Source organism: Littorina saxatilis, linkage group LG2 (genome assembly GCF_037325665.1).
Source record: "Littorina saxatilis isolate snail1 linkage group LG2, US_GU_Lsax_2.0, whole genome shotgun sequence".
NCBI lineage: Eukaryota > Metazoa > Mollusca > Gastropoda > Littorinimorpha > Littorinidae > Littorina > Littorina saxatilis.
This window is the reverse complement of record NC_090246.1, coordinates 103,576,790-103,596,292: the sequence shown is the minus strand read 5'-3', so window position 1 is coordinate 103,596,292 and position 19,503 is coordinate 103,576,790. Positions and strand designations below refer to the sequence as shown.

Sequence of the window (19,503 nt, the reverse complement as noted above, 5' to 3'; positions counted from 1 at the left end):
CTGCTCTTGTTAAGTTGGTGCTGCTTTTGTTAAGTTGGTGCTGGTCTTGTTACGTTGGTGCTGCTCTTGTTCAGTTGGTGCTGCTCTAATTTAGTTGGTGCTGCTCTTGTTTAGTTGGTGCTGCTCTTGTTAAGTTGGTACTGCTCTTGTTAAGTTGGTGTTGCTCTTGTTCAGTTGGTGCTGCTCTTTTTAAATTGATGCTGCTCTTGTTAAGTTGGTGCTGCTCTTGTTTAGTTGGTGCTAGTCTTGTTTAGTTTGTGCTGCTCTTGTTAAGTTGGTGCTGGTCTTGTTAAGTTGGTGCTGCTCTTGTTAAGTTAGTGCTGCTCTTGTTAAGTTGGTGCTGCTTTTGTTAAGTTGGTGCTGGTCTTGTTAAGGTGGTGCTGCTCTTGTTTAGTTGGTGCTGCTTTTGTTAAGTTGGTGCTGCTCTTGTTAAGGTGGTGCTGCTCTTGTTTAGTTGGTGCCGGTCTTGTTCAGTTGGTGCTGCTCTTTTTAAATTGATGCTGCTCTTGTTAACTTGGTGCTGTTCTTGTTTAGTTGGTGCTGGTCTTGTTTAGTTGGGGCTGCTCTTGTTAAACCGGTGCTGCTCTTGTTTAGTTTGTGCTGCTCTTGTTAAGTTGGTACTGCTCTTGTTTAGTTGGAGCTGCTTTTTGTTTAGTTTGTGCTGCTCTTGTTAAGTTGGTACTGCTCTTGTTTAGTTGGAGCTGCTTTTGTTAAGTTGGTGCTGGTCTTGTTAAGTTGGTGCTGCTCTTCTTAAACCGGTGCTGCTCTTGTTAACTTGGTGCTGCTCTTGTTAAGTTGGTGCTGCTTTTGTTAAGCTGGTGCTGGTCTTGTTAAGTTGGTGCTGCCCTTGTTAAGTTGGTGCACAGCTGCTCTTGTTTAGTTGGTGCTGCTCGTGTTAAGTTGGTGCTGCTCTAGTTAAGTTTGTACTGCTCTTGTTCAGTTGGTGCTGCTCTTGTTAAGTTGCTGCTGCTTTTGTTAAGTTGGCGCAGGTCTTGTTAAGTTGGTGCTGGTCTTGTTAAGTTGGTGCTGCTCTTGTTAAGTTGGTGCTGGTCTTGTTAAAATTGTGCTGGTCTTGTTAAGTTGGTGCTGCTCTTGTTAAGGTGGTGCTGCTCTTGTTAACTTGGTGCTGCTCTTGTTAAGGTGGTGCTGCTCTTGTTTAGTTGGTGCTGGTCTTTTTTAGTTGGTGCTGGTCTTTTTTAGTTGGTGCTGCTCTTGTTAAATTCGGTGCTGCTCTTGTTAAGTTTTTGCTGGTCTTGTTAAGTTGGTGCTGCTCTTGTTAAGTTGGTGCTGCTCTTGTTAAGGTGGTGCTGCTCATGTTTAGTTGGTGCTGGTCTTGTTTAGATGGTGCTGCTCTTGTTCAGTTGGTGTTGCTCTTGTTCAGTTGTTGCTGCTCTTGTTAAGTTGGTGCTGGTCTTGTTAATTTGGTGCTGCTCTTGTTAAGTTGGTGCTGCTCTTGTTCAGTTGGTGCTGCTCTTGTTAAAGTGTTGCTGCTCTTGTTAAGTTGGTACTGCTCTTGTTAAGTTGGTGTGTCTCTTGTTAGGTTGGTGCTGGTCTTGTTAAGTGTGTGCTGCTCTTGTTAGGTTGGTGCTGCTCTTGTTAAGTTGGTGCTGCTTTTGTTAAGTTGGTGCTGCTCTTGTTAAGTTGGTGCTGCTCTTGTTTAGTTGGTGCTGGTCTTTTTTAGTTGGTGCTGCTTTTGTTAAACCGGTGCAGCTGTTGTTAAGTTGGTGCTGCTCTTCTTCAGGTGGTGCTGCTCTTGTTTAGTTGGTGCTGGTCTTGTTTAGTTGGTGCTGCTCTTGTTAAGTTTGTGCTGCTCTTGTTTAGTTGGTGCTGCTCTTGTTAAACCGGTGCTGCTCTTGTTGTGCTGGTGCTGCTCTTGTTAAGGTGGTACTGCTCTTGTTTAGTTGGTTCTGGTCTTGTTAAGTTGGTGTTGCTCTTGTTATACCGGTGCTGGTCTTGTTAAGTTGGTGCTTCTTTTGTTAAGTTGGTGCTGCTCTTGTTAAGGTGGTGCTGTTCTTGTTTAGTTGGTGCTGGTCTTGTTTAGTTGATGCTGCTTTTGTTAAACCGGTGCTGCTCTTGTTTAGTTTTTGCTGCTCTTGTTAAGTTGGTGCTGCTCTTGTTAAGTTGGTGCTGGTCTTGTTACGTTGGTGCTGCTCTTGTTCAGTTGGTGCTGCTAAAGTTTAGTTGGTGCTGCTCTTGTTTAGTTGGTGTTGCTCTTGTTAAGTTGGTACTGCTCTTGTTAAGTTTGTGTTGCTCTTGTTAAGTTGGTGCTGCTCTTATTAAGTTGGTGCTGGTCTTGTTAAGTTGGTGCTGCTCTTGTTAAGTTGGTGCTGGTCTTGTTAAGTTGGTGCTGCTCTTGTTAAGTTGGTGCTGGTCTTGTTAAGTTGGTGCTGCTCTTGTTAAGTTGGTGCTGGTCTTGTTAATTTGATGCTGCTCTTGTTAAGTTGGTGCTGCTTTTGTTAAGGTGGTGCTGCTCTTGTTAAGTTGGTGCTGCTCTTGTTAAGTTGGTGCTGCGCTTGTTAAGTTGGTGCTGCTCTTGTTAAGTTTGTGTTGCTCTTATTAAGGTTGGTGCTGCTCTTGTTAAGTTGGTGCTGGTCTTGTTAAGTTGGTGCTGCTCTTGTTAAGTTGGTGCTGGTCTTGTTAAGTTGGTGCTGCTCTTGTTAAGTTGGTGCTGGTCTTGTTAATTTGATGCTGCTCTTGTTAAGTTGGTGCTGCTTTTGTTAAGGTGGTGCTGCTCTTGTTAAGTTGGTGCTGCTCTTGTTAAGTTGGTGCTGCGCTTGTTAAGTTGGTGCTGCTCTTGCTAAGTTGGTGCTGCTCTTGTTAAGTTGGTGCTGCTCTTGTTAAGTTGGTGCTGGTCTTGTTGTTAAGTTGGTGCTGCTCTTGTTAAGTTGGTGCTGCGCTTGTTAAGTTGGTGCTGCTCTTGTTAAGTTGGTGCTGCTCTTGTTAAGTTGGTGCTGCTCTTGTTAAGTTGGTGCTGGTCTTGTTAAGTTGGTGCTGGTCTTGTTAAGTTGGTGCTGCTCTTGTTAAGTTGGTGCTGCTCTTGTTAAGTTGGTGCTGCTCTTGTTAAGTTGGTGCTGCTCTTGTTAAGTTGGTGCTGGTCTTGTTAAGTTGGTGCTGCTCTTGTTAAGTTGGTGCTGCTTTTGTTAAGTTAGTGCTGCTCTTGTTAAGGTGGTGCTGCTGTTGTTTAGTTGGTGCTGGTCTTGTTAAGTTGGTGCTGCTCTTGTTAAGTTGGTGCTGGTCTTGTTAAGTTGGTGCTGCTCTTGTTAAGTTTGTGCTGCTCATGTTAAGTTCGTGCTGGTCTTGTTATGTTGGTGCTGCTCTTGTTATGTTGGTGCTGCTCTTGTTAAGTTGGTGCTGCTCTTGTTAAGTTTGTGCTGCTCTTGTTAAGTTTGTGCTGCTCTTGTTAAGTTTGTGCTGCGCTTGTTCAGTTGGTGCTGCTCTTGTTAAGTTGGTGCTGCTCTTGTTAAGTTGGTGCTGGTCTTGTTAAGTTGGTGCTGGTCTTGTTAATTTGGTGCTGCTCTTGTTAAGTTGGTGCTGCTCTTGTTAAGTTGGTGCTGCGCTTGTTAAGTTGGTGCTGCTCTTGTTAAGTTGGTGCTGCTGTTGTTTAGTTGGTGCTGCTCTTGTTAAGTTGGTGCTGCTCTTGTTAAGTTGGTGCTGGTCTTGTTAATTTGGTGCTGCTCTTGTTAAGTTGGTGCTGGCCTTGTTACGTTGGTGCTGCTCTTGTTCAGTTGGTGCTGCTCTTGTTAAGTTGGTACTGCTCTTGTTAAGTTGGTGTTGCTCTTGTTAAGTTGGTGCTGCTCTTGTTAAGTTGGTGCTGCTCTTGTTAAGTTTGTGCTGCTCTTGTTAAGTTGGTGCTGCTTTTGTTAAGTTGGTGCTGCTCTTGTTAAGGTGGTGCTGCTGTTGTTTAGTTGGTGCTGGTCTTGTTTAGTTGGTGCTGCTCTTGTTAGACCGGTGCTGCTCTTGTTAACTTGGTGCTGCTCTTGTTCACTTGGTGCTGCTTTTGTTAAGGTGGTGCTGCTCTTGTTAAGGTGGTGCTGTTCTTGTTTAGGTGGTGCTGGTCTTGTTTAGTTGGTGCTGCTCTTGTTAAACCGGTGCTGCTCTTGTTGTGCTGGTGCTGCTCTTGTTAAGGTGGTACTGCTCTTGTTTAGTTGGTTCTGGTCTTGTTAAGTTGGTGCTGCTCTTGTTATACCGGTGCTGGTCTTGTTAAGTTGGTGCTTCTTTTGTTAAGTTGGTGCTGCTCTTGTTAAGGTGGTGCTGTTCTTGTTTAGTTGGTGCTGGTCTTGTTTAGTTGATGCTGCTTTTGTTAAACCGGTGCTGCTCTTGTTTAGTTTTTGCTGCTCTTGTTAAGTTGGTGCTGCTCTTGTTAAGTTGGTGCTGGTCTTGTTACGTTGGTGCTGCTCTTGTTCAGTTGGTGCTGCTAAAGTTTAGTTGGTGCTGCTCTTGTTTAGTTGGTGTTGCTCTTGTTAAGTTGGTACTGCTCTTGTTAAGTTTGTGTTGCTCTTGTTAAGTTGGTGCTGCTCTTATTAAGGTTGGTGCTGCTCTTGTTAAGTTGGTGCTGGTCTTGTTAAGTTGGTGCTGCTCTTGTTAAGTTGGTGCTGGTCTTGTTAAGTTGGTGCTGCTCTTGTTAAGTTGGTGCTGCTCTTGTTCAGTTGGTGCTGCTTTGTTAAGTTGGTGCTGCTTTTGTTAAGTTGGTGCTGCTCTTGTTAAGTTGGTTCTGCTCTTGTTAAGTTGGTGCTGGTCTTGTTAAGTTGGTGTTGCTCTTGTTCAGTTGGTGGTGCTCTTGTTAAGTTGGTGCTGCTCTTGTTAAATTGGTCCTGCTCTTGTTAAGTTGGTGCTGTTTGTGTTAAGTTGGTGCTGCTCTTGTTACGTTGGTGCTGTTCTTGTTAACTTGGTGCTGCTTTTGTTAACTTGGTGCTGCTCTTGTTTAGTTGGTGCTGCCCTTGTTCAGTTGGTGCTGCTCTTGTTAAGTTGGTGCTGCTTTTGTTGAGTTGGTGCTGCTCTTGTTAAGTTGGTGCTGCTCTTGTTAAAGTTGGTGCTGTTCTTGTTAAGTTGGTGCTGCTCTTGTTCAGTTGGTGCTGCTCTTGTTCAGTTGGTGCTGCTCTTGTTAAGTTGGTGCTGCTCTTGTTCAGTTGGTGCTGCTCTTGTACAGTTGGTGCTGCTCTTCTTCAGTTGGTGCTGCACTTGTTAAGTTGGTGCACAGCTGCTCTTGTTTTGTTGGTGCTGCTCGTGTTAAGTTGATGCTGCTCTAGATAATTGTGTGCTGCTCTTGTTAAGTTGGTGTTGCTCTTGTTCAGTTGGTGCTGCTCTTGTTAAGTTGGTGCTGGTCTTGTTAAGTTGGTGCTGCTCTTGTTAAGTTGGTGCTGCTCTTGTTAAGTTGGTGCTGCTCTTGTTAAGTTGGTGCTGCTCTTGTTAAGTTGGTGCTGCTCTTGTTAAGTTGGTGCTGCTCTTGTTAAGTTGGTGCTGCTCTTGTTAATTTGGTGCTGGTTTTGTTAAGTTGGTGCTGGTCTTGTTAAGTTAGTGCTGCCCTTGTTAAGGTGGTGCTGCTTTTGTTAAGTTGGTGCTGCTCTTGTTAAGGTGGTGCTGCTCTTGTTTAGTTGGTGCTGCTCTTGTTAAGGTGGTGCTGCTCTTGTTAAGTTGGTACTGCTCTTGTTAAGTTGGTCCTGCTTTAAGTTGGTGCTGCTCTTGTTAAGTTGGTGCTGCTCTTTATTAAGGTGGTGCTGGTCTTGTTTAGTTGGTGCTGGTCTTGTTAAGTTGGTGCTGCTCTTGTTAAGTTGGTGCTGCTCTTGTTAACTTTGTGCTGCTTTTTGTTAACTTTGTGCTGCTCTTGTTAAGTTTGTGCTGCTCTTGTTAAGTTTGTGCTGCGCTTGTTCAGTTGGTGCTGCTCTTGTTAAGTTGGTGCTGCTCTTGTTAAGTTGGTGCTGCTCTTGTTAAGTTGGTGCTGCTCTTGTTAAGTTGGTGCTGCTCTTGTTTAGTTGGTGCTGCTCTTGTTAAGTTGGTGCTGCTCTTGTTTAGTTTTTGCTGCTCTTGTTAAGTTGGTGCTGCTCTTGTTAAGTTGGTGCTGGTCTTGTTACGTTGGTGCTGCTCTTGTTCAGTTGGTGCTGCTAAAGTTTAGTTGGTGCTGCTCTTGTTTAGTTGGTGTTGCTCTTGTTAAGTTGGTACTGCTCTTGTTAAGTTTGTGTTGCTCTTGTTAAGTTGGTGCTGCTCTTGTTTAGTTGGTGCTGCTCTTGTTAAGTTGGTACTGCTCTTGTTAAGTTTGTGTTGCTCTTGTTAAGTTGGTGCTGCTCTTATTAAGGTTGGTGCTGCTCTTGTTAAGTTGGTGCTGGTCTTGTTAAGTTGGTGCTGCTCTTGTTAAGTTGGTGCTGGTCTTGTTAAGTTGGTGCTGCTCTTGTTAAGTTGGTGCTGCACTTGTTCAGTTGGTGCTGCTCTTGTTAAGTTTGTGCTGCGCTTGTTAAGTTGGTGCTGCTCTTGTTAAGTTGGTGCTGCTCTTGTTAAGTTGGTGCTGGTCTTGTTAAGTTGGTGCTGCTCTTGTTAAGTTGGTGCTGCTTTTGTTAAGTTGGTGCTGCTCTTGTTAAGTTGGTGCTGCTCTTGTTAAGTTGGTGCTGGTCTTGTTAAATTGGTCCTGCTCTTGTTAAGTTGGTGCTGTTCTTGTTAACTTGGTGCTGCTTTTGTTAACTTGGTGCTGCTCTTGTTTAGTTGGTGCTGCCCTTGTTCAGTTGGTGCTGCTCTTGTTAAGTTGGTGCTGCTCTTGTTAAGTTGGTGCTGCTCTTGTTAAGTTGGTGCTGCTCTTGTTAAGTTGGTGCTGCTCTTGTTTAGTTGGTGCTGCCCTTGTTCAGTTGGTGCTGCTCTTGTTAAGTTGGTGCTGCTCTTGTTCAGTTGGTGCTGCTCTTGTACAGTTGGTGCTGCTCTTCTTCAGTTGGTGCTGCACTTGTTAAGTTGGTGCACAGCTGCTCTTGTTTTGTTGGTGCTGCTCGTGTTAAGTTGATGCTGCTCTTGATCATTTTGTGCTGCTCTTGTTAAGTTGGTGTTGCTCTTGTTAAATTGGTCCTGCTCTTGTTAAGTTGGTGCTGCTCTTGTTAAGTTGGTGCTGCTCTTGTTAAGTTGGTGCTGCTCTTGTTAAGTTGGTGCTGCTCTTGTTAAGTTGGTGCTGCTCTTGTTAAGTTGGTGCTGCTCTTGTTAAGTTGGTGCTGCTCTTGTTAAGTTGGTGCTGCTCTTGTTAAGTTGGTGCTGCTCTTGTTAAGTTGGTGCTGGTCTTGTTAAGTTGGTGCTGCTCTTGTTAAGTTGGTGCTGGTCTTGTTAAGTTGGTGCTGCTCTTGTTAAGTTGGTGCTGGTCTTGTTAAGTTGGTGCTGCTCTTGTTAAGTTGGTGCTGCTCTTGTTAAGTTGGTGCTGGTCTTGTTAAGTTGGTGCTGGTCTTGTTAAGTTGGTGCTGCTCTTGTTAAGTTGGTGCTGCTCTTTATTAAGGTGGTGCTGGTCTTGTTTAGTTGGTGCTGGTCTTGTTAAGTTGGTGCTGCTCTTGTTAAGTTGGTGCTGCTCTTGTTAACTTTGTGCTGCTCTTGTTAAGTTTGTGCTGCTCTTGTTAAGTTTGTGCTGCTCTTGTTAAGTTTGTGCTGCGCTTGTTCAGTTGGTGCTGCTCTTGTTAAGTTGGTGCTGCTCTTGTTAAATTGGTGCTGCTCTTGTTAAGTTGGTGCTGCTCTTGTTAAGTTGGTGCTGCTCTTGTTTAGTTGGTGCTGCTCTTGTTAAGTTGGTGCTGCTCTTGTTAAGTTGGTGCTGCTCTTGTTGAGTTGGTGCTGCTCTTGTTAAGTTGGTGCTGCTCTTGTTTAGTTGGTGCTGCTCTTGTTAAGTTGGTGTTGCTCTTGTTCAGTTGGTGTTGCTCTTGTTCAGTTGGTGTTGCTCTTGTTCAGTTGTTGCTGCTCTTGTTAAGTTGGTGCTGGTCTTGTTAAGTTGGTGCTGCTCTTGTTAAGTTGGTGCTGGTCTTGTTATGTTGGTGCTGCTCTTGTTCAGTTGGTGCTGCTATAGTTTAGTTGGTGCTGCTTTTCTTCAGTTGGTGCTGCTCTTGTTAAGTTGGTACTGCTCTTGTTAAGTTGGTGTTGCTCTTGTTAAGTTGGTGCTGCTCTTGTTAAGGTGGTACTGCTCCTGTTAACTTGGAGCTGGTCTTGTTAAGTTGGTGCTGTTTTTGTTAAGTTGGTGCTGCTCTTGTTAAGTTGGTGCTGCTCTTGTTAAGTTGGTGCTGCTCTTGTTAAGTTGATGCTGCTCTTGTTAAAGTGGTGCTGCTCTTGTTTAGTCTGTTAAGTTGGTGCTGCTCTTGTTAAGTTGGTGCTGCTCTTGTTAAGTTGGTGCTGCTCTTGTTAACTTTGTGCTGCTCTTGTTAACTTTGTGCTGCTCTTGTTAAGTTTGTGCTGCTCTTGTTAAGTTTGTGCTGCGCTTGTTCAGTTGGTGCTGCTCTTGTTAAGTTGGTGCTGCTCTTGTTAAGTTGGTGCTGGTCTTGTTAAGTTGGTGCTGCTCTTGTTAAGTTGGTGCTGCTCTTGTTAAGTTGGTGCTGCTTTTGTTAAGTTGGCGCAGGGCTTGTTAAGTTGGTGCTGCTCTTGTTAAGTTGGTGCTGCTTTGTTAAGTTGGTGCTGCTCTTGTTAAGTTGGTGCTGCTCTTGTTAGGTTGGTGCTGGTCTTGTTAAGTTGGTGCTGCTTTTGTTAAGTTGGTGCTGCTCTTGTTAAGTTGCTGCTGCTCTTGTTAAGTTGCTGCTGCTCTTGTTAAGTTGGTGCTGCTCTTGTTAAGTTGGTGCTGCTCTTGTTAAGTTGGTGCTGCTCTTGTTAAGTTGGTGCTGCTCTTGTTTAGTTGGTGCTGCTCTTGTTAAGTTTGTGCTGCTGTTGTTAAGTTGGTGCTGCTCTTGTTAAGTTGGTGCTGCTCTTGTTAAGTTGGTGCTGCTCTTGTTAAGTTGGTGCTGCTTTTGTTAAGTTGGTGCTGCTCTTGTTAAGTTTGTGCTGCTCTTGTTAAGTTTGTGCTGCTCTTGTTAAGTTTGTGCTGCTCTTGTTAAGTTGGTGCTGGTCTTGTTTAGTTGGTGCTGCTCTTGTTAAGTTGGTGCTGTTCTTGTTAAACCGGTGCTGCTCTTGTTCAGTTGGTGTTGCTCTTGTTCAGTTGTTGCTGCTCTTGTTAAGTTGGTGCTGGTCTTGTTAAGTTGGTGCTGCTCATGTTAAGTTCGTGCTGGTCATGTTATTTTGGTGCTGCTCTTCTTCAGTTGGTGCTGCTATTGTTTAGTTGGTGCTGCTTTTCTTCAGTTGGTGCTGCTCTTGTTAAGTTGGTACTGCTCTTGTTAAGTTGGTGTTGCTCTTGTTAAGTTGGTGCTGCTCTTGTTAAGGTGGTACTGCTCTTGTTAACTTGGTGCTGCTCTTGTTAAGTTGGTGCTGCTCTTGTTAAGTTGGTGCTGCTCTTGTTAAGTTGGTGCTGCTCTTGTTAAGTTGGTGCTGCTTTTGTTAAGTTGATGCTGCTCTTGTTAAAGTGGTGCTGCTCTTGTTTAGTTGGTGCTGGTCTTTTTTAGTTGGTGCTGCTCTTGTTAAGTTGGTGCTGCTCTTGTTAAGTTGGTGCTGGTCTTGTTAAGTTGGTGCTGCTCTTGTTAAGTTGGTGCTGTTTTTGTTAATTTGGTGCTGGTCTTGTTAAATTGGTGCTGCTCTTGTTAAGTTGGTGCTGCTCTTGTTAAGTTGGTGCTGCTCTTGTTAAGTTTGTGCTGCACTTGTTAAAGTGGTGCTGTTCTTGTTTATTTGGTGCGTGTTTTTTTTTAGTTGGTGCTGCTCTTGTCCAGTTGGTGCTGCTCTTGTTCAGTTGGTGCTGCTCTTGTTAAGTTGGGACTGCTCTTGTCCAGTTGGTGCTGCTCTTGTTAAGTTGGTACTGCTCTTGTCCAGTTGGTGCTGCTCTTGTTAAGTTGGTACTGCTCTTGTCCAGTTGGTGCTGCTCTTGTCCAGTTGGTGCTGCTCTTGTTAAGTTGGGACTGCTCTTGTTCAGTTGGTGCTGCTCTTGTCTTTGCTATCACTGTAGTTATTGTTGTCTCAATTCTTTTTCTTTGAGATGCGTTGTTTATACTCGTTCCTCTCTTTAACTTGATTGGTCTTGTCCTGTGCAGGCTGAAGGATGGAAACAACGTGGTTCCAACGGAGCGCTACATCTTGCAGAACTTCCACGATGACATCTTCTCCCTGCTCATCAAGGATGCCAAGACCACCGACAGTGGCTGCTACGCCTGCGTTGCCAAGAACGAGTATGGAGAGGCCAAGACGGAGGCTCTCCTCAATGTGCTGTGTAAGACGGTTATTTCTTTACAGGTGTACAGTTGACGTATTTGTTTTGGGGAGGGACCCCCGATAAACGTCCATGGCCGAAAGTGGGACCCATGCGGTGTTTAACTGCTGCACCACGTACCAAACGCTTCAAAGGAGTGAACGAGAAGACGAAGACTTATTTGTTCTCTCTGGTTTTAAATTAACAGCATCTTTGCAAAACAATCTGCTTGTGAATGAGTTATTTTACTGGGTAATATGTGTTGCATTACAAAGTCTGGTTCCTGTCTTGTGGAATAGCAACAGTCAATATCACATCTGTTTCTGGAAGTGAATAAGATGTGCCAGCCTCAGTAATGCTGAATTGATGAACTGTTTGGATGAATCAAGGAACATATTTAGTATGTGTAAAAAAGATGGAGTCTGAAAAGGGAGGTAAATTTACAGATGTTATAAGCAAAAAATCTTTTTAAAAAACAAACCATCAAGGTCTTAAAAAGGGAGTCTTCAATGGGGGAGGAGGGTTGGTCTTAAGATGGGTTTTACTGTAAGCACAACCTGTATCTGTTCCCAGCCCTCAAGGTCTTAACAAGGGAGTCTTCAATGGGGGAGGAGGGTTGGTCTTAAGATGGGTTTTACTGTAAGCACAACCTGTATCTGTTCCCAGCCCTCAAGGTCTTAACAAGGGAGTCTTCAATGGAGGAGGAGGGTTGGTCTTAAGATGGGTTTTACTGTGAGCACAACCTCTGATTGTATCTGTTCCCAGCCCTCAAGGCAGAGCTGGAGGAGGGAGATATGGCGCCTTCCTTTGCCACCAAGTTTGGCAATGTGGAGGGCATCGAGGGCGTACCTGTGGAGTTTACCTGTCAGATCAAGGGGCGACCACCACCAACAGTCACCTGGCTGATCAATGGGCGAGAGGTGGCTGCCTCGCTGGATGTGCTCACTCGTCAGCAAGATGATACCATCATGCTTGCCTTCAGGTAATATAGCTTTTCTGATGGACACGTGGGGGAATTCGGGGGCTGTGATTGGATGGTCTCTTCCGATCATCAAAGCATAATGCTACGGAAGTCAGCCATTTTACTCAATATCCAAAAGCATATTGAGAAAAATGGCTGACTTTCTTATCTCGTAACTCCACACTAAATACCCACTTCCCCTCTGAAGTATTGATGTACAGCCCATGGCACTAACATTCATGTAGTCGTTTATAACTGAGGATGAACAATTCGCTTCATGACGAGACAAGTATAAATGCCATTCACCCAAACTGAAATTGACTTCGCTGCCGTCTGCTCGCATTGTGGCGCCTGCGCAAAACTAATGCGCATAAGAAACGGCGTCTGCTATCAAAACCTGAGATCAATGCATCGACGCAAAAACTGTCCTTTTGTAAGTTTGGAACAACAAATCAAGGTCAGAACAGCTATATAATCGCTATTGTGTTTTCAGCGTAGCAATAGGGTCCGGTCTCGTCTAAATATCGGACCCTATTGCTACGCTGAAAACACAATAGCTGTTAATAACGACAGCTCAACATCGGCAGTGGATGAAAAAAACACGAAAAGTTGTTAACTTTTGATTATCCAAAAAAAGTGTTGTTTTCTGTGGTTGCTGAAATATAAGATTAGATTATCTAGAGTAAAGTTTTCTGTGGTTGCTGAAATATAAGATTAGATTATCTAGAGTAAAGTTTTCTGTGGTTGCTGAAATGTAAGATTAGATTATCTTGAGTAAAGTTTTCTGTGGTTGCTGAAATATAAGATTAGATTATCTAGAGTAAAGTTTTCTGTGGTTGCTGAAATGTAAGATTAGATTATCTAGAGTAAAGTTTTCTGTGGTTGCTGAAATATAAGATTAGATTATCTAGAGTAAAGTTTTCTGTGGTTGCTGAAATGTAAGATTAGATTATCTAGAGTAAAGTTTTCTGTGGTTGCTGAAATGTAAGATTAGATTATCTAGAGTAAAGTTTTCTGTGGTTGCTGAAATATAAGATTAGATTATCTAGAGTAAAGTTTTCTGTGGTTGCTGAAATGTAAGATTGGATTATCTAGAGTAAAGTTATCTGTGGTTGCTGAAATATAAGATTAGATTATCTAGAGTAAAGTTATCTGTGGTTGCTGAAATATAAGATTAGATTATCTAGAGTAAAGTTATCTGTGGTTGCTGAAATATAAGATTAGATTATCTAGAGTAAAGTTATCTGTGGTTGCTGAAATGTAAGATTAGATTATCTAGAGTAAAGTTATCTGTGGTTGCTGAAATATAAGATTAGATTATCTAGAGTAAAGTTATCTGTGGTTGCTGAAATGTAAGATTAGATTATCTAGAGTAAAGTTATCTGTGGTTGCTGAAATGTAAGATTAGATTATCTAGAGTAAAGTTATCTGTGGTTGCTGAAATGTAAGATTAGATTATCTAGAGTAAAGTTATCTGTGGTTGCTGAAATATAAGATTAGATTATCTAGAGTAAAGTTATCGTTCTGATGGAGAGAAAAGACAGCAGATCTAAAAATGCTGAATGACTATTACCCAGACAGGGGATGCTTATAGCCATAATTATTGGAACTTGCAAACCCAGATCTTTTCAGTTGATGGAAGTCCTTGGAAAAAACACTTGTTTCTTATAGTTAAATGTTGATTTACTTTGGTACTCATCTGGTACATATATACAGAGATATAGGTTCTGTGTTTGTCTCTGATATATTTTCCAAAGTGATGAAAAAGTTGGTTTATTTTAAATGGATTATTTATGCACTACTCAGTGACCTGAAGAGGGACACAGAAGAAGCCTGGACAGTTATAATTGTTGACTTGAATGTTTCAGGTCGGTGCAGATGGAGCACTCGGGAGACATTGTTGACGTGAATGTTTCAGGTCGGTGCAGATGGAGCACTCGGGAGACATTGTTGACTTGAATGTTTCAGGTCGGTGCAGATGGAGCACTCGGGAGACATTGTTGACGTGAATGTTTCAGGTCGGTGCAGATGGAGCCTGGACAGTTATAATTGTTGACGTGAATGTTTCAGGTCGGTGCAGATGGAGCACTCGGGAGACATCGTGTTGACGTGAATGTTTCAGGTCGGTGCAGATGGAGCACTCGGGAGACATTGTTGACGTGAATGTTTCAGGTCGGTGCAGATGGAGCACTCGGGAGATATTGTTGACGTGAATGTTTCAGGTCGGTGCAGATGGAGCACTCGGGAGACATTGTTGACGTGAATGTTTCAGGTCGGTGCAGATGGAGCACTCGGGAGACATTGTTGACGTGAATGTTTCAGGTCGGTGCAGATGGAGCACTCGGGAGACATTGTTGACGTGAATGTTTCAGGTCGGTGCAGATGGAGCACTCGGGAGACATTGTTGACGTGAATGTTTCAGGTCGGTGCAGATGGAGCACTCGGGAGACATTGTTGACGTGAATGTTTCAGGTCGGTGCAGATGGAGCACTCGGGAGACATTGTTGACGTGAATGTTTCAGGTCGGTGCAGATGGAGCACTCGGGAGACATTGTTGACGTGAATGTTTCAGGTCGGTGCAGATGGAGCACTCGGGAGACATCGTGTGCAAGCCTGGACAGTTATAATTGTTGACGTGAATGTTTCAGGTCGGTGCAGATGGAGCACTCGGGAGACATCGTGTGCAAGCCTGGACAGTTATAATTGTTGACGTGAATGTTTCAGGTCGGTGCAGATGGAGCACTCGGGAGACATCGTATGCAAGCTGAAGAACCACCTGGGGGAGGCAACGTGTCGTGCCAAGCTGATCGTTAACGAGGACCTCAGCAAGAAGGGCGAGGAGCCGCTGTTCGTGGAGAAACCTTCCGACTTGGAGGTGACCGAGGGAGGAGAAGCTAGGTTCGAGTGTGTCATCACGGGAACTCCGGAGCCTGAGGTCATCTGGTACTTCAACGGCAGGGAACTTTTTGTGAGTTATCTCTCTTGTACTATGATAGAGGGACACAGTGGCCTATTGAAAGATTCAGGGTTTGAATCCTGCTGCGCCCGGTGAGATAAGGGTGGAGATTTTATCTATGAAGAATAAGGCATTGATGTGATGCTCGTCATGAAGCTAAATAAGTTCAAAATACGTCTGATTTTTCTTTCATGACACTATAAAAGTATAGAGAAAGTCTAACTTTTGTTTACTGTTGACTTGTTTCACTCCACTCTGCAATCCTTTCACTTTGCGTCCAGGATTCCCGTCGTCGTGTGATTCGGAAGAAGGGAGAGAAGTACCAGCTGATTCTGAGAGAGGTGATACCGGACAACGCAGGTGTGTACACGTGCAAGGCGGTGAATGCTGCCGGAGATGCATCCTGTGCCGTGGAGCTGTCCGTCAAGGAGTTACCTAAGGAACCGAAACGTGGCAGGTAATAAACATGTATGAGAATCTTCAGACTTTTGGCTAAAATCAGACTTTTTTTTTTTAGCTCTAAGACACAATTTGAGAGCAGTTTTTGTGATCCATACTCCGTATGTATTATTTTTCGAACCACAGATGGCTTTCATACTTATTGACGTATGTCTGAAAACAACAATGGAAGGCCTTTAGTATAGTGGGTTGTTTTTTGTGCTTGTCTTTCTGCCTGAAGGAATTAACAATCTCTAGGGTCACTGTTTTCCGTTGGATTCTGAACTAACAGAGTAAAAGACATTCTAAACGGATTGTCTGTGTTAATGTAAGTGTTGTTCCAAACACATGCACAACAAACGAGAGGCACTGAGTCTTGACAGGAATGAAGAAACGGAGAGGGCACTGAGTCTTGACAGGAATGAAGAAACGGAGAGGGCACTGAGTCTTGACAGGAATGAAGAAACGGAGAGGGCACTGAGTCTTGACAGGAATGAAGAAACGGAGAGGGGGCTCATGTTTGCTTGATTGGTTCCAGTGTGTGTCTCTGTGTGAGAGAGAGGGAAGGGGACAAAGTTACTAAACAGTGATGACATATTCATTTGGTTGACCTCTAAATGTCTGTATGACCATCAAAATGTGTGAATGTCTATTCATTTGGTTGACCTCTAAATGTCTGTATGACCATCAAAATGTGTGAATGTCTATTCATTTGGTTGACCTCTAAATGTCTGTATGACCATCAAAATGTGTGAATGTCTATTCATTTGGTTGACCTCTAAATGTCTGTATGACCATCAAAATGTGTGAATGTCTATTCATTTGGTTGACCTCTAAATGTCTGTATGACCATCAAAATGTGTGAATGTCTATTCATTTGGTTGACCTCTAAATGTCTGTATGACCTCTAAATGTCTGTATGACCTCTAAATGTCTGTATGACCTCTAAATGTCTGTATGACCATCAAAATGTGTGAATGTCTGTGTCTTGTTTTGCACGTTACCTGAATACATTTCTTCAACAGGGCGCCTGAAGAAGAGGAGGCAGACTACTCCTTCCCTCCCACGTTCACTCGCCGTCTGCTTGACCAGAGGGTAGCCCCGGGCCACACCGCTCGCTTCGAGTGTCTCATGCTGGGCATTCCTCTGCCCGACGTAGTGTGGTCAGTACTTTTATCACTCTTGACCTGCACCTTGACTAGAAGAATGTTTGTTTAAATGTTGAGAGTTGGGCCCTGTGCTGTGCTGCTCATAGCTGTATACTGTTGACCCACTTTTTAAGACCCCCAATTTAAGACTTCCTCCCTTTTAAGACCCTGTTTTGTCAGAGTGTGTGTTCATAAGCTCTGTAAAATGACCTCCATTTTAATACTCTCTCCTTTTTGAGACCTGATTTTCTCAGATTTGTTTAGGTGTTAAAAGGGGTGTTCCACTGTATGATGTTTACAACACCGTGCATTTCACCACACTCTTTGCTTCCAGCATCTTACACTTGTGACTTGAAATACTTCTATCTGGTGTCCTGGCAAGGCTGCAAGATAATGTTTTGATTTGATATTTGTGGGTCTTGAGTCCTATTTTGTTGACATGTTTTGTTTTTTGTCTTAGAATGTATTCTCTGGCTGTTTCTTGGCAGTTAGATTTTATAAGTGAAGAGATTAAAACTGCGGATAACTTTAATTTCAGCATAATCTTTTGAGTCCCTGATATACATGTGTACATGCTTATGATGTGCATTTCTTCATTCTCAGAGTGATGAGTTACTGAATGCATGCACACACACACTCCTTCTCTCACTGTCTTTCCCTCTCTCTGTGTCTCTCTCTTTCCCTCCCTCTCTCTCTCTCTCCCTCTATCTGCCCCTCCCGGATCCCCCCCCCCCCCCCCTACTGAATTGTTTTACTCTGACAAACTTATTGAAACTTGCAGGCAAAAGGATGGAATCACCCTGAAGCCTAGCGACAAGTTCAGGATTGGTCGTGAAGGATCCACTGCCATCCTGGAGGTTGACGGCGCAGAGGCCGTGGATGCTGGGGAGTACACCTGTATCCTCACCAACGATGCTGGCAAGGCCACCTCCAGGGCTGGACTTACTGTGCAGGGTGAGTGGGGTGGGAGAGAGAGAGAGAGAGAGAGAGAGAGAGAGGGGGGGGGGAGTGTGTGGCATAAGGATGCTTATGTAGGTAGGTTGGGTGTGTGTGTGTGTCTGTCTGTCTGTCTGTATTACAAAAAAAAGCAAAACAATCCAATGTGCAAATGCATGCTGACCAGGATGGTTAGACATTTATGTGAGAAACTGCTGTACGTGACCCAAAATCAGTTTGAACCAAATTGCACATGGATGTGTAAACTGATAGAAAATATATGTGTTCCATGCAAATGTTCAGCTGTGTTCTGATTTGCTGCAGTAATGGACTTGAAATGGTATTGTCATATTGTGTTTTAGCCTTTGAGACAGAAATGCCAGTCGTAGACATGTTTTGAGTTTCTGCCACTGAATGCTTTCTCCAGAGGAGAGAAGAGTCCGCTATGCAACTCCTAAGCTGGAGGTCCGTGCTCCTGAGTTTGGGCGTGCGCCATCCAGGGGACGAGAGGATCTGTTGGAGCCTGGCAGACCCCCTCTCCGAGAACTCAGCCCTGAAGGTGAGAAGAAACTTGTTTGAAAGCTTCGTTTGTTTTTGTTTTTGTTTTTGCTTTTGTTTTTGTTTTTTGTTGATTTTTGGAATACAGGCAAATCCAGCTAACTCACAAACGGTTAAGTCAAAAATTCGCTTAGCACACAAAGAAATTCTGGTCCGGAATTATCCCTCTTTATCTATGTGTACAAAGTACCCTGAGCTCGAAATAGGATTTCTCTTACGTAAGTCGAAAGACGGATAGCACACAACAGAAAGTCAGTCCCAAAGACAAAGTTTACTCTATATTTACTACAGCAACTCGAAACACGAAACTTGGCGTCTCACACTAGCGCATTGTGTAACCTTATTCCCTTCTTCTCTACACGGACGCCACACCGACTGGTCAGTCGGCACGCAATAAAATATGAACTGAAGTTAGGAGGGGGCGAGGAGTAAGGAGGGGGCGAGGAGTAAGGAGAATTATCCAACTCCAAGAAAACATTCTGAAAAAGGTGGGGAAGTGGTGACAAGGCAGTGAACGCACTCACCATGCACTGACATCATACGAAAGCAGCCACACAAACACAGCACAGAGGCAGAGGCAGGTGTGCAGATGCTTTGTGAGAATATGCGTTGAAAACCAGTTTGAATTAAAAAAAAACAGCAGATAGAGCCGCATGTCATAATCATTCTTCTTGTCTGGCTTTATTGACTGCATGCCGATCTTGTGGCAGTGACTTTTCACTCTTCAGTCGGACTGTACACAAACCGCTCTCACTCTCCCTCACTGACTACCCTAAGCCCTGACAACTGATCCTTGGAAATTGTTTGGAAGAGTACACCTCTCTATTTCTCTCCAATGCTCTTCCTGCTGACTTCAGTGACACCGGACACCCCACTGAGTTTAGCCAGCAACCCCCCCCCCCTCTCTCTCTCTCTCTCTCTCTCTCTCCCCCCAGCCATGTACTGTTTGGTGCTGTGGCCAGAGAGGTGTCACCGGCTAATTGAGGCCAGCTGCACTGTTCACTCAGAGCAAAACTAGTTGACTGTGTCTAACTTTTGACAAAGCAACACAACTGAAGGGTTCACAGATTAGGTAACCGACTCACTGGTCAAGGCTGCAGGGAAACAAGAGTATCTTGTCAATGAAAGAGGTTACACACAGATACGCGATGCTGAGAACGGTGGCCGATTTTTCACTCTCTTTCTCGGAGGGCCTTCATCATTGCAGGGACTGCTGTAAAGAAATGCTTGCTCAGAAACTAACTCTTTTTGCATTGAAACATGCACCAGAACTGGTGGACACCATCGACAATGTCAAACATGAAATCGAAGCAGTTTGCTTGAGCAAACGGTCGTCAGCAACTCAAACTTCTCTGTTTTCTTTTTTTAAGAAAATCTGAGGTGACTTTCTTTGTGGCCCCGCCCCCTCCCTCTGTAAGGACCCCCCTCCATAAGGACCGATTTTTGTCAACATTTTCAAGGTCGCTAGAGAGGGGTTCCACTGTACTATGACCAAGTCGAAATTTCGGATAGGACACAATAACAATTCGGTCCCTTCAATTTCGTCTTATCCGGATTTGCCTGTATAGAGTTATTGTCTCAGTTTGCGGACGATACAACTCTTTATTTGGATGGCAGTAAAGAATCGTTTGTTGAATGTGTTAAAACAATTTTCCGGATTAAAGATAAATAAGGAAAAAACTCAAATTGTCTGGATTGGAAGAAAGCGAAATTCACAAGAAAGATATATGAGGGATATGAACTTCTGTTGGGACCCTGGGATTTTTAAAGTATTGGGAGTCAAATTTTCGACAAACACCGGCAACTTTTTGGAAATTAATTATGAAGGAAAATTACAAGAGACAAGGCCACTGTTAGAAATATTTTTAAGAAATTTGAAATACAGATTTGAAATAGAAAAATGTTCCAGTTTCAATGCTGGTAACATTACCAAATTTGTAGAATTATGGTCCCCATATGAAGAGTTGGTTAGGTAGTACGCTAGGTTGTGCAGAGATGTGATGATTTGTGTATATATATGTCTTTTTTTTGTTTTTGTTTTTGTTTGGTTGGTTGTTGTTTTTTTGTTGTTGTTTTTTTGACTGTATTATTATCTGACTGTATTATTATTAAGCAGGTAGTACGTTCATAATGTCCTCAATGTTCTGTCCTTAGTTTATGGAGGTTCTTAAAGGCCAATGAAATTTAGTTTAGTTTTGTCTCATCCTTTTATGAAGTAAAGTTTAAAACAGGGCAGAAACTTTTCCAG

The 19,503-nt window shown here is 43.6% G+C and overlaps 1 protein-coding gene across 4 annotated transcripts in view; it reads left to right on the top strand.

Annotated features, from left to right (window-relative positions):
• The window catches only part of LOC138960402 (obscurin-like), a 228,546-nt gene that overhangs the window by 134,127 nt on the left and 74,916 nt on the right, over positions 1–19,503 (top strand). For all 4 annotated transcript variants that reach the window (XM_070332306.1, XM_070332305.1, XM_070332307.1 and 1 more), the window contains 7 exons: positions 10,104–10,279; positions 11,024–11,240; positions 13,944–14,187; positions 14,457–14,632; positions 15,639–15,776; positions 16,543–16,715; positions 17,125–17,256. In XM_070332306.1, coding sequence (XP_070188407.1) covers positions 10,104–10,279; positions 11,024–11,240; positions 13,944–14,187; positions 14,457–14,632; positions 15,639–15,776; positions 16,543–16,715; positions 17,125–17,256 — 1,256 coding nt within the window. The remainder of the gene's footprint in view (positions 1–10,103; positions 10,280–11,023; positions 11,241–13,943; positions 14,188–14,456; positions 14,633–15,638; positions 15,777–16,542; positions 16,716–17,124; positions 17,257–19,503) is intronic.